The sequence below is a fragment of the Contarinia nasturtii genome, unplaced genomic scaffold (assembly GCF_009176525.2).
Source record: "Contarinia nasturtii isolate CC-2019 unplaced genomic scaffold, AAFC_CNas_1.1 Cnas_scaffold_2806, whole genome shotgun sequence".
NCBI lineage: Eukaryota > Metazoa > Arthropoda > Insecta > Diptera > Cecidomyiidae > Contarinia > Contarinia nasturtii.
This window is the reverse complement of record NW_022200123.1, coordinates 1,621,205-1,634,876: the sequence shown is the minus strand read 5'-3', so window position 1 is coordinate 1,634,876 and position 13,672 is coordinate 1,621,205. Positions and strand designations below refer to the sequence as shown.

General features: G+C 30.9%; 2 protein-coding genes across 12 annotated transcripts in view; both read left to right on the top strand.

Annotated features, from left to right (window-relative positions):
• LOC116349160 (casein kinase I) overlaps nt 1–4,419 on the top strand; it is a 31,008-nt gene extending 26,589 nt beyond the window's left edge. For 4 of the 11 annotated variants that reach the window (XM_031780458.1, XM_031780457.1, XM_031780459.1 and 1 more), the window contains 5 exons: nt 133–213; nt 400–477; nt 2,011–2,112; nt 3,380–3,486; nt 4,021–4,419. In XM_031780458.1, the coding sequence (XP_031636318.1) occupies nt 133–213; nt 400–477; nt 2,011–2,112; nt 3,380–3,486; nt 4,021–4,087 (435 nt within the window). In that variant the 3' untranslated portion in view covers nt 4,088–4,419. The remainder of the gene's footprint in view (nt 1–132; nt 214–399; nt 478–2,010; nt 2,113–3,379; nt 3,487–4,020) is intronic. The other 7 variants (XM_031780462.1, XM_031780463.1, XM_031780465.1 and 4 more) reach the window with 4 other exon arrangements.
• A 4,215-nt stretch (nt 4,420–8,634) lies between these two features.
• LOC116349179 (ras-related protein Rab-10) lies at nt 8,635–10,621 on the top strand. Its single transcript, XM_031780486.1, has 4 exons — nt 8,635–9,479; nt 9,565–9,577; nt 9,644–9,684; nt 9,832–10,621. The coding sequence occupies exons 1-4, from the start codon at nt 9,284–9,286 to the stop codon at nt 10,191–10,193; spliced, it is 612 nt and encodes a 203-aa protein (XP_031636346.1). The 5' UTR covers nt 8,635–9,283; the 3' UTR covers nt 10,194–10,621.
• The last annotated feature ends 3,051 nt before the right edge of the window (nt 10,622–13,672 follow it).

Here is a 13,672-nt window from a genome sequence, read left to right as displayed (position 1 = left end):
TCGTTTTTTTAATGTTCGTTAACAAATGCAATACATTTAATTAACATTTTTTCCCCATTTTCCAATTTCCGCACATTTCTACTTGCATTTTCCGAATGTTTAATTGTAACATTGGAAAATAACGAATTTTAGTCAACACCGGTAGGCTCTATACAGACTGGACATGAAGTAGTTGTTTCACCGAATCGTGATCGCCATACAACCGCAAACAAGGTAATTTTCTATTTTTATTTTATTGTTCACAACATCTTCACATGATTCCGAATTTTGTTGAATCAAAGCAACGAGTGAAATATTTTGATTGGTTAACACATTTATATCTATTAACATTGTTGAAAATGCATGAACCATTTGGATAACAAACATTATATGAAACATCATCGTTTTTTGTTGATTAAGGAGCCTGATTTCGTTGATTTTTATGAGGATTATTATGAAGATTTCTTCGCCGATCAAGATCTTTCAGTGTATTTCCAGGTGTGGAGAGTGGTTTCACTTTTTTCTTCTTTAAATTCAAGGCTAAATATACCCTTCGCTGAAAAAAGCCACATTTTCATTGAATAATGCTCGAATTCCGTAGATTCGATTAATACCTTAAATTGCTATCGAATCGCCCCTTCTCACAGATATACTCCATTTAGATTCCAATTTCATAGTCATTCAAGAAACTCCATCATTCGCTTTGACATCATTTACATTTTTTTTATTAAACTCATAAATCACCGGAATATTCTATATGGACACTCGCCCAAATGTCGGACTATTTGTTTGAATTTTCAACTTCAATTTAATATTTAACACTTTTGATTTCATCTAAAAATATCATTCTAAACACAATTCGATGCAGAATTTAATTGTGCTTCATTTCACGTTTCTCAAAAGATAGTAATTTCCAAAAATGTATTATTTTTTTCCATTTTTTCGTCATAACATCGAAAATTCCAAATGTCGGATATTCGTCGTCCAATTCTCGGCTCCCTAATCTCGACATATTTCATGCATTTTCACTACGAAACTTGTAAACTTTAAGTTTTGACAGCCCATGAACGCACTATTTACATTGAGGTAAACAATACAAAATATTGGAGTTAAAATTATTAGATTGATATATTTTTGCTCCATATTTTATTTTACTTATTTTTCCATAGTAAAGTGGCAAAAATATTTAAAAATATTACGTTATTTCACTGATCTAGAATATTTTTGGTTTGAATTTCACAATGAACCAAATACGACTTTAACTGTCACATCTGTCAAATCCAAAGTGTTTCACTTGAAACTTCGGTGCTTTATGTGTCGGCAATTGGACGATTTATTCCGGAATAATATTACAGTGAAAAATGAAAAATAAATATAATTGTTTTTCTTTATATTTTCAAAATTTCTGTTCAATAATTAAATTAAACTATCTACAATTCGCCGATATAATTTTTTTTCCAAACTAGTTATTTTTTCATATAAAAAAACGCATTTTACCGGCTTGTCTCAAAATGACATAGTTTAACTTTTGACGTGAAAAAATAATAAAAATGCCGAATTTTTTTTGAACGTAATTTGTGAAAGCAATAATAGATTTTTGATTAAAATTTGGATTATAATAAAGAGATTTGATATTGATCTTTCATAATTTACTTTTAAAAATGCAATTCAAATGAATTTTCAATTTTTAATTTCAATTCACCTCTCGGTATTCCGACATTTGGTCGTGTGTCGACATTTGGCAATCTACTGTACATCTTTTTTAACCCGCTTTTCGTTGTCCTCAATTTCATACAAAATATTATAAAACTAATTGCGTTTGTTTTCCATTTCAATTATGTTTTGTGATGATGCGCTGCTGTATTTATTGCATTTGACTAACAAAAAAATCGATTTGCTGAATGTTTGCATGTACAATTGCCATAATTCAACAACTAATCCATCAACACACCAAATTGCTTGTTCATCAACTCTCAATTACATTGACCAATCCCGATAAAAACTGACAAACACACACACACATAAAAAAAGACAAACGCTAAGGGGGGAGTTGCTGCTGCATGGCCAGATGTTCAAAAATCCGGAGCAACGCTTGGCAATCTAACACCAGCCGATCGACATGGTTCTGTACAGGTATGTTACGCGTTACCACATGAATGAAAAATGAAAATGGTTATGCCCTCCTCCATTCAATATATCCCCACAGTTGGTTGTTTTTTTTTGTTTTTATCCCGCATTTATAACAAATTGTTCATGCTATGAGTTTCGTGTGTCTTGTATTTAAAATTAGAATGTAAATTTACAACCAGAAAAAAACAAACATCAATTAATTTGAATTTAAATTTCCGCGAATAAATTGAATTCGAGCATTTTTGCACGTGCAACTTACTTACTTACACATGTAAAATGTTGTTATGATTTTGAAGGATGTTTTTTATTTGTTAATTTAAATTAATTATCGTTTCTGAGTATGGTTCAAAATAAAACCCATCAGATTATATTATTGCAAGTATTCTCATGTAAAATGTTTAACAAGTAATAAGAATGATGGAAATTTTCGAGTTTATTCGATTTAAATTGATCCAATTATACGCGATTGGAATTGGAAAATCCAGGGATAATAATTTGTTTATTAAATAACTATATCAATCTGCCTACACACCAAATGACTTGTTTTTGTACTTTTTTTGTTTTTCTTTTCTCTTTTTCTTGTTGTTTTTCCACCCTGTCGCTCCTATCATTACCTATCTGCCATCTGTATGTAAATATCTGTGTATCGTCTTTCTACCTATCTGTCTCTATCTCTTTCTTTCTTTTTTTTCTATCTATAAATTGCATTTGTACCCAATCGATTTAAAAAAAAAACCATGAACAAAATAAATCAATAACACAAAATATGCATCACACTTGACATATTTATGCGCAGACTATCTTATTTTTGGCATTTTCTCTTCTATTGTTTTCACTTGACTTGTTCTACATGTATACAAGGTATTGACATCGTTCTAGAATCTTTGTAGTTCAGCATCTTAGATGCTCATGTATTCAAATTCACATCTAATTATTGTGTGCACAATTTGCTCGGTTTTGATTTTGAGCATGGAATTTATAATATTAATCAATGTCAAACATCGTAGCCAAATATTATATTTGTAGATAGAATGTGGTTGAAATACACAATAGTATCATCTGAGCATAATTCTGTAAATCGAATCAACGTGATTCAATTACAAGTTTGGAACATTCAAGAGCTGTAAATTTCTCTCTTTCTCACACACACATACACCTTTGAATAGAAACTATGGCACATTTTGTATCTGTACACAACACTGCATGTTTGCAAACAATATTTAACTAATAATCTTCTCTTTCTTTTCTTCGCGTGTATTAACAATTTTAGGTTGTGAGCTCAACAAATGGCGAGCTAAATACCGACGATCCAACCGCAGGACAATCGAATACTCCGATAACGCAACAGCAAGAAGTGGAACTTGTCGACGAATCAAAGTATGTCCATTCGAATTCATTGTCACATTTAACACGATCTTTTTTTAATTGTTTTCGGATGCGAAAAAAATAATTGATTTCTCTTCTTTTCAAAACGAAAAAAATACGCAACTTTCTTAAAAAAAAAACAACAAAATTTTAATTATATCACATATTATGACCGTTTCTTTTCTTTGCTGTTCATTTTCTTTGGAATTACATGAATTTTTCCCAACCTACTTTTGCCGGCGGGCGACGGAAAAATTGTGTAACCTGTATTAGTAGTATGTAAATAAAGAAAAACATTAAATGTATTTGTTTGTTTTTTCTCTTCTTTCGTTCTTTTTTCTTGCTCATTTTTGATTCTCTCTTTTTTCTGAAACCGAAAAAAAATATATACATCAATCATAAAAAAACCATTTACCTCAAAATTACTCAACATACGAAACAAACAAACAAACAAACATACTCGTGACTTAAAAAAAACCAACAATACAAAAAACAAATACAATTTTTAATTCGATTAACCACAACACATTTGACTAACGCCAAAAGAAATTATTTTTCTAGATGTTGTTGCTTTTTTAAGCGAAAAAAGAAGAAATCGACACGTCAAAAATGACTAGAAGCAGTGCAATGTAGTCCAGAACGTGAAGCAGTAAAGTTATTACGTGCCACCTCACACTCAAATTCGCGGGACAGTGTGGTCAATCAAAGCCAGGATTTTGTACAGGCATCGTCGCAACATACACTACGTTATCCATCCGCGTCCGTATTGACAACCACACCAACCAATACACCAACACTTCCGCTGTGAATTTAAACAACAACAACAAAAACAACAAAAAATACAGAAAAAGTTCAACACAAAAAAAATTAGATGCTATAAATATTGCTGTTGTCATTTCGCCCGGCGGAAAACTACGGTTATACTTTAGTGCGACAAAAAAAAAATAAAAAAAATTCACACACAAAATGTCATAAAAAAGCGAAAAAATGTATTTAAAACAAATGGATTAATTGTACGTTCACAGATGAGCCACACTTAATTCCCCCCACCAAGTGACTGGCCAAAGAACATGAATGAAACACCGTAAAACGAAAAGATATAGTGAGAGAGTGAGCGTTGCAATAGCTGCAAGAACAATATTGTACTATATAAATTTGAAAACAAATAAATTTTAGTTGTATTTAAAAAGAAGCAAAAAAGAAAATGAATTCAACAAGAATTTGATCAAGATACTGACTGGTATAGAAAAAAAATGAATAGAGATAATGAAAACAACAAGTGAACTCTTTCAAAACTCTAAAAACAAACAAAAAACGTTATACACTTACTAAATGATTACATAATTTAAATTGATTGCATTGATGTAGATGAACGATGAAGATAATAGAAATGAATGAAAGAAGAAAAAAAAAACATGAAAGATTAATTTGTTTTTATTATTATGGAACTAAGTGTTTATATCTATTCTATATCTAATTATTGATGTAAAATTTATTAATTATCAACCGATTTATTATTATTCTAATTGTTTTACCTATTTCTTTTTGTTCTTAAATAAAAAAAAATTAAAATAGTAAAATTATGAGTGGAAAAACAACAAATCTAATGCAAATTAAACACAAAAAAGTAACAACGCTTCGAAAATACAAAAAAAATGGTGTGGCTGAGTATGAGAATGACTTTCCGAGTCTCATCAACTGGCTCTCAGGCATGCGATAAGATCTCCGAAGTCATCGTCATTTTCAGTTACCCAAATCCACGCAAAATCAAATTAAAATAAATGCAAGAAAACATATTCAAGTAGATCATAACCGAGTAGCAACTTCTGTCCACATGATTCCGGTATAAAATATTTCGTTCTACTGCACATACACAAAACCCACACAAAACACAAAAAGTTCGAAATTTGATTTTAACCTCTTGAACATTTTAAAAAGTATTTATTCAAACAACCTGCTCTATACCCAAAACAAGTTCCACCGTTTATAGTATTCGATCGAATGATTTAAAAGAAATAACATAATAATCGTATTCAAAAATTAATAAAACAAAACAAAAAAAAAAAACAAATGCAAAGTGCGTTCAATATCGATATGTGTGCGGATCATTTTGAAAGAGCCAAAACATTTGTGCAGAACGAACCAAGTAGATGGAATAGCAGCTTCTGACACATGTATTTCAATTGTGATTTTTACGATGTTTTTTTTCTCAAACATAATGCACAATGACTTTCGTCCAATGTCACACATACACACGCCGTCTTATAATAATTTTGAGTCGAAATTGAAAAAAAGAAAGAAATATAAGCGTCATCAAACGTAGTCTAAAATAGTTAAACATTTAATTTGTCATGTTATTGAAATGCTTAGACGAATAAAACCAAACAGAAGTCATCAATTGTCACAATTTCATTCAGCGTTTATTGTTTCGTTTTCCTTTAACAACACCTCTTTGTTTCTGTCATCAATTTTTTTTTTCGTTTCGAGATTTTTTCAAATTGGTTACATTTTCGAAGCGTATTATTTTCCACAATCCGTTTGGTGCTAAAATTAGTGTTAAATGCGCGATTTATGTTTCTATTACATAAAAGGATAAAAGGTTACACATAGAGTGATATGAAATCAGTTGACCCAAACTTCCAATCATGAGTTCCAAAAGAAAAACCTCAAAACCATACCATATTGCGGAATTTGCATAAAGGGCTCCCAATTACTGAAACTATGCTAAATATATAAATACGTAGAAATCACATCGAATCCATACAAACCATTCAATCGCGTCATTGAAACACACATGCCGTGCATTTTGCTTTTAGTTAGATGTTAATTTTCACAAATCACCACATCGATGCAAATCGAAGAACATTCCCATTTAAAAAAGAAAGGATCATACACATTTTCTATGCATGCATTTTATCATAGCATTTTAAGTCAGCGGGAAAAACAACAAAAATAATTAAATAAAACTCACGCAAAATCAATAAACAAACAGAAAGAGAGAGAAAAAGCAAATAATCGAATGTTCCAATTTTTCATGTGTCTACCATCCTACCTAAAGTAGTGTGTTGTTTTTTTATATAAAATAACAAAAAAGTGAAGAAAATACAAAACAAAAGAGAAAAAGATCATACTTACAATTATAGAGTAGTGAACACACATCAACCACACACACACACACCCACACAAAGATCCAGTCTCTTAATTGAAGAGATTCCGATCATAGCATAGATAATGTGAAACAATTATATTGCCCATTTATGTGTATATACAAGAATCTACTATCCTTTGAACAAAATAATAATAATAAAACAAAATGAAGCATATGATTTCATTTAAGAATGCTGATTTACATTGAGATCATAGGCGGTGTTTTATTTTTTTTCTCACTTTCGTTAATTTTTAAGTTGACAAACGTAATCAACTATTTAAGCGAATATTCATCATCCATCGATTCACGGCACACCACATTGATTCGTTGTATAGGTTGTTCGATCGTTATAAAAAAGGGTGTCATATGTCAAATGTTCGTTGTCAATCACATATTTGTTTTGCGCTGATTTAACCTCACCAAAAAACAAAATAGCAATGAACAACATCGGTACTATAAATTTGTTTGAAGAAAGAAAACAGCAGTACGTAGTCCAAAATGGTGTGAATGGTTTTTTTTATTAGACAAGGAATTTATGGCGAAATTCCGAATTTTAAGAGCTTTTTTAACATAAGATTTTAATCGAAACTAGTTGAATTTTGGTTTCGTTTCATTTTTTTTTCACTTGGTTAACAATTTGTACATTTTTGTCGAAAACAAACATGAAACTACTTGTAAATCAAATATATTCATTTGCTTATAAAAAAATAAGCACAGCAAAACCGCTAAACATAGTTTAAAAAATGAGTGAAAAAAAGAATGTTCATTACGAAGGTCTCGTTGTGTTTTGCAAGTTTTTAGTCTAAAATCAAATGATGAAATAATGGAAAGAAGCCCCTCACAATATGAGGCCGACAAATAAAACAATTTAACTTAATCTTTAAAAGTAAAATTTTATCTATTGAATTTCAAAAAATGAAAAGCAAAACAAAACAAAGTAATTTAAATTTAACGATTTATCAAAAGACAAATTAAAAAAAAAAACATGAAAAATGTCACACAAACACGCGTGTGTGTGGTCCGGATCATTCAATGCGTTCGCTTATGTGGTTCGATCTCATCGTGCGCATGAAATGATAATGGGCCCCCCAATCAACCTACTAATATATTACATTAAAGATGAAAACAACAACAAGCTACTGCAAATTAGAATTCGTGGCAACAATGGCCAATGCATTAAAAGAAAAATTTAATTAAAATTGTACAAAAATATTGTTTTCAAAACGATGATGAAGCAAACAAATAGAAAAATGCAGCATTAATGAATGTTGCATTTGGACGGAGTGAAAATATGAGAACAAAAAAAAAAAGAAAACACAAAAAAAAAGTCAAATGACAAGAAAAAGAAATTATGTATGATACACACACGATGATAATTTAAATCAATAAAAAATTAATATCAAATAAAAAAATTGGTGGCGTTTGTATTTTATTAGTTTATTTTGTAGTTGCGAAGTTGCGAATCGTGAGTCAATGGTTTATGGCTTTCAAATCAATTTACTGTATTTCCTTATTGCGATGTGTCAATGAAATCAAAAGTGATGTGCGGTAAGTCTTTTAGCATCTCGATAAAAATAAACCCATCCGAAAGTGAACGCACTGTAGATTTTCTATTAACAGCAACATCCAAAGCAGCGAAATCGCTTAATTTCAAATTGGGCTGTGTCCGACAATGAAATCATATGATTCTTTTTTACTACTTTTCATTTCACACATATCTCGATGCTGTACACACTGTATTGCACGCGAAATTCCAAGGTGCGAGATGTGCGTATATGCACTTCATGATAAATACACTGTTAAGTCACGAGATTTGTTTATATATATATATGTCTTAAATTTTTAGTACACACCAACATTGAGGTTATGTTGTCAAATAATGAATGAATCGCAGTATATCACAACCAAAATTCATTGCTGTCAATGAATTGCGTCTCATTCTCACGACAAATTCGGAAAAATGATTGTCAAGAACCTGAATTCAATTCGACATTGACCATATGAATAAATTTTCTCACAATGTCGTACAAAGTTCGTTTACCAAAAAAAAACTGAATTTATATTGTGTAATAAGGTTAATGTGTTGTTTTGTCACACAAATAATGCCCGCAATATGTTTATTTGTTTTGTAAACGGCCATCATTCAAATTGATTTTATTTGAACTGAGAGTGTGTACCGACCACAATTTTTTAGTAAATGATACAAATGTCATTCGTCGTCTTAGTCATATTCCAATTTTCTGTGTATTTCTCATAAAAGACGACGGAAAAGAGAGAAAAAAAGGAATTTCTTTTTTCTACATTGAAGTGTGCATAAGGATCGGCTTTTGTTATCGAGAAAATTGTAAAAATTGTGAATCGAGATCTACAATTTGAATCGGAAATGTTACAATTTTGAATTAAAAAATCGGAAAAGAATTTGCATTAAAATAAAAATTGATAAGGTGTTGTGCTTATGTGTTTATAATTAAAACAAGATTATAACGCGCGAGAGAGGGAGAGAGATAAAAAAATAACAAAGAACGATAAACTCGAATCTTTTCATAGCTGATTTTCCAAAGAATTCCGCTCGATTGCGAATTACGTGTTTTTTGCTACAATAAAAACACACTACAACACACGCAAACTTTTTTTTATTATTATTATTACCAAGCAATAGCCATGGCAAAGAAAACTTACGATTTATTGTTTAAATTGTTGCTGATCGGAGATTCAGGTGTAGGCAAAACCTGTATACTTTTTCGCTTTTCCGACGATGCATTCACGTCAACGTTCATCTCAACGATAGGCATCGATTTTAAAATCAAAACGGTCGAATTACGCGGAAAGAAAATCAAATTGCAAATCTGGGATACAGGTGAGTTGTGAAAATTAGTTAAGATGTTGATGCCACACAGTTTAATTGCTAACAATTCTGTTTGTCTCTTTTTATACGCATGTAGCTGGCCAAGAAAGGTATGTTAACCGTTGAATGCGATTCTTATATGCTAAATTTGATAATATTTTTTATTCATTCCAAAGGTTCCATACAATCACAACATCATATTATCGTGGAGCAATGGGTATAATCTAGGGGCAATTCACTTAAAAATTACCTTTCTATTATTTAATAATTGTTATTGATTCTTTTTCGAGTATTTGTCGATTATTTGTCGATTACTTATCGATTATTTCAAATTAATTCTTTTCTTTTGTGATTCTCCCCTTAGGTATAATGCTGGTGTACGATATCACAAATGAAAAGAGCTTCGAGAATATTGTGAAATGGCTTCGAAATATAGACGAGCATGCAAATGAAGATGTGGAAAAGATGATATTGGGCAATAAATGCGATATGCAAGATAAACGAGTTGTAACGAAAGATCGGGGCGAGGCCATAGCCCGTGAGCATGGTATTCGCTTTATGGAAACATCAGCCAAAGCAAATATTAACATCGAACGAGCATTCTCGGAGTTGGCGGAAGCCATTTTAGACAACACGGCCGGCAAAGAAAACACAGAAAATCCCGAACGTGTCATCGTTGATCGTCGCCAAGAAAAACCGCCGGCATACAAAAGTTGTTGTGCTTAGATTTCTTTACAAATTTTATGTTTTTTTTTTTTGTATATCAACAAAAAAAAGATCACCTTTTTTTAAATGTTAGTAATAAAATATTATGTAATTGTAAAATCATGCAATTGAATGTGGCCGATTAGAAAATGAAACAAGAAAAAACGAAATGATGGCAAAAGACCAATTCGAATGAGATAGATAAGAATGAACGGAAACAGAAACTAACCACAACACCGATTAATACATATACAATCAGTCATTTGTAAACATAACATAACATTTTTCAAGCAACAACAACAGCAAGAACAAAATATTCTTAACACAGTCCGACATCAGACTATGATTTTTTTTATATAAAAAAACAAAAAATTAAAACATCTTTATACTGAAAACGAACGCAAGAGATAATAAACACTCACAAAATGTTATGTGTGCATCGCTTCTTATTCTTTATTTTTTTTCACTATTTCTTTGATAGTTCAATTTGAAGTGACACATGTACATCGCTTTTTTAGTAAAAATAAATAATTATTACATATTATAACAATTATTATGCAAAGAAAATGTATATGGTAAAAACGAGATTTTTTTCTCTCTCACACACAAAATGACGTTGAAATTCCAACATTTTGAAATTAAGCGACTTAAATTACATGTATAAAAAAAAAGAATAACACGTTATGCTTAATATCCTATTGGGGCGTGTCTCGAAACAAACACATTTTTGTTAGTGTAGGTCAGAAAGAACAGTGCATTTTTTTTTGTTAAGGAAATAGATGTGATTTCATTTAGTATATGCTCTTAGCTCTAACGAGATGTCTGAATATTTCATACAAACACAACGTATATCTTCTTCAAAGTCAATTTCAAGTTACTCAAGTTAAATATTGTTTTTTTTTTTGTTTTGTTTTGTTCATCTGAAACGGAATTGGTAAATAATAAAGGGAAAAACTGAAATTTGAAATCGTTCGTTTTATTTCATTGGCTACTCTTCATTACTTCAAATCGTACATCTGTACAGAACATGTGAACCTCTTCTCCGTCAATTTTACGGATTTTATTCTTATATCGGATATTGCATTCGACGTTCAATCCAATTTAAGACGATATCCCACTCACTTTGATTTCACACCCTATCTCATTCTGAATCAATCAAATGCAAATTAAAGTGCTGTCATCCTACGTTATAGATTCAATACTCGGATGACATATCATCTGGCTACAATGGAACATCGAAACTGTCTACCTTAAAGCCTTTTTGGCCCTTTTTACATTGTACACACTTATGTTAGTCAAAGATCATTTTTTGTTTGGTGTGAGCCATTTCTGCCAGTCAGATGGGGTTAATTGAGAGTTGCAATGTGAATCAAAGGATTCAAATGTGAGATCAAGTATCATTTTGAAGTCACAATAATTTATAACTCTAACTTTTGACCTAGAGAACAGTGTTGTTTCAATTGAGGATTCCAAAGAAACTTTGAAATTTCATTCGTCGCCATTATTTTAATTAGAAACCGGATGTAGATTAGAAGAAAATTCGTTGTAAATCTCTCAACAATATTTTAAATTTAAACTTAAAATTTCTCAAAACTCTCAACCAATTAACAATAATTAAATGTACATTTGAACCGGCTGGAATATTCGTGACCTCAAGAAATTTGTCAAAATAAAACTGCAACTTGCCCATACATTTTTTATATGAACATGTTGCTCTTTTAATTTAATAAAATTTTTGAGCTCACGAATATTCTAACCGATTCATTTTAATTCTTTCGCAAAAATAAAACGAATTGTTCAGGACAATCGAAATAAATTCGTTCATCGTGATGCATTGCGCCACTTCGTTACCCCTCAAAAACACTCTACAAATTAGCGCAACATCAAATTGAAACTCACTTTTTTATCTGCTGTTGTACATTGAAATGTATTTCAGCCATTTGCAAGCCATCATTTATTCAGTCATCAGAGGTTGTATTACAAAAACTCCGTCACTTGAATTTATAATTTTCCACAAAGGCGAATAATTTTGGTGTAATCCCAATAAATATCATAAATTCATTTAGTTTATTTCCTAAATGCTGTGAATATTCAAATCGCAAAAGTTCGTTTTGACTGTGTCAGGTGAATATTCTAATTTAAATGACGGCGACGATAAATTTCGATTAAAATGTTTGCATCATACATTTTCGAAAATGTGCATGCAATCACGTTATGGCAATCGATTTGAATATTTTATTCGTGCGGATTACATCCAATTAGTGAAATTGGCAACATTTGGAGCAATTCGTCCGGTCGCCGTTCATTTTAACCATGTAAAAATAGAATGTGAATTCCATTCACTGATCGATCGGCGTATAGATGGTGTTAATGCTCTTAATTTCGAGCATCGAGTCTATTTAATTATTCAACGATTTTCCTTGTTCATTGTTCACCTTTGAATTACCGCGTATATACTATTCATTACCGTTGATAATCGGATATGCTGCCAAATGCGAATGTATAAATTTCGTTTGAAAATAAATGCGACAACAATATTTTATTATTTTGTTTACGAGAATTGAATAATTTTTGTCTCAAAGCAAAATCAATCATATCGCTATTTTTTAATTACAAAAAGTACATTGAGGTTTTTTATTCGTTGATTGGTTGTCAATAAAAATATACTTACTACCTTCTGGCAATAACTCATATATGACTATACTGAAATTCGTTTAACTTTGTGACAACATTTGTGGTTTTTTAAAAAGTCAAACAGGCACAATTGAAAAAATAATATTAATTGCATTTATTGATAATTATAGTGCAATAAACGCACTGATTGTGAATTCGTTCATTTTGATGGGTTTTTTATTCATGTTATAACTTTTGTTATTTGATGTGGCACTTACAGTGTAAATTATAATGCACATATCATATCTGGCTGCCTTGATTCATCTGGCTGAAAATACCTTAATATTGTATAATGTATTGCAAATTTTCATTTTTTCCACAATTTTCCATTTTTATGTTACTTTTAATAAAAATCATATTTTATTTCAAATGTACTAACCAGTAAACATGCTCAGCGTATCAGAATTTTTTTCCAAATTCCTATTGGATGTGGTATGGGGGTCCAAAATAGCATGTTTGGCATCAATTTTTTTTCCCCAAATTCATATACCCCCCAGATAAGCTCCCTTGAAGTGCCAAAAATCCCCTTTTTGTGTTATGTACGGTCATCTATATCTTTTAAACGACGCAAAATATTCTAATACTTTCTTCGGCAAAGTTGTAGCCCTTGAAGAGACAAAAAAAATGATATTCAAAGGAAGGGTCAATGACCTCTCCTTGGGGGTAAAAATGACTCCAGAAGTAACCCATTATGGCAATGATCAAAATGGGGTTAAAAACCTTCCAAATCTCAAAATTGAAGTTTCAGACACTGTTCCAATGGATTTCATTGCGATGTCGTTTTGGTTCAGCCAGAATGCAATTTTAAGCACAGAATGCTACCGTCA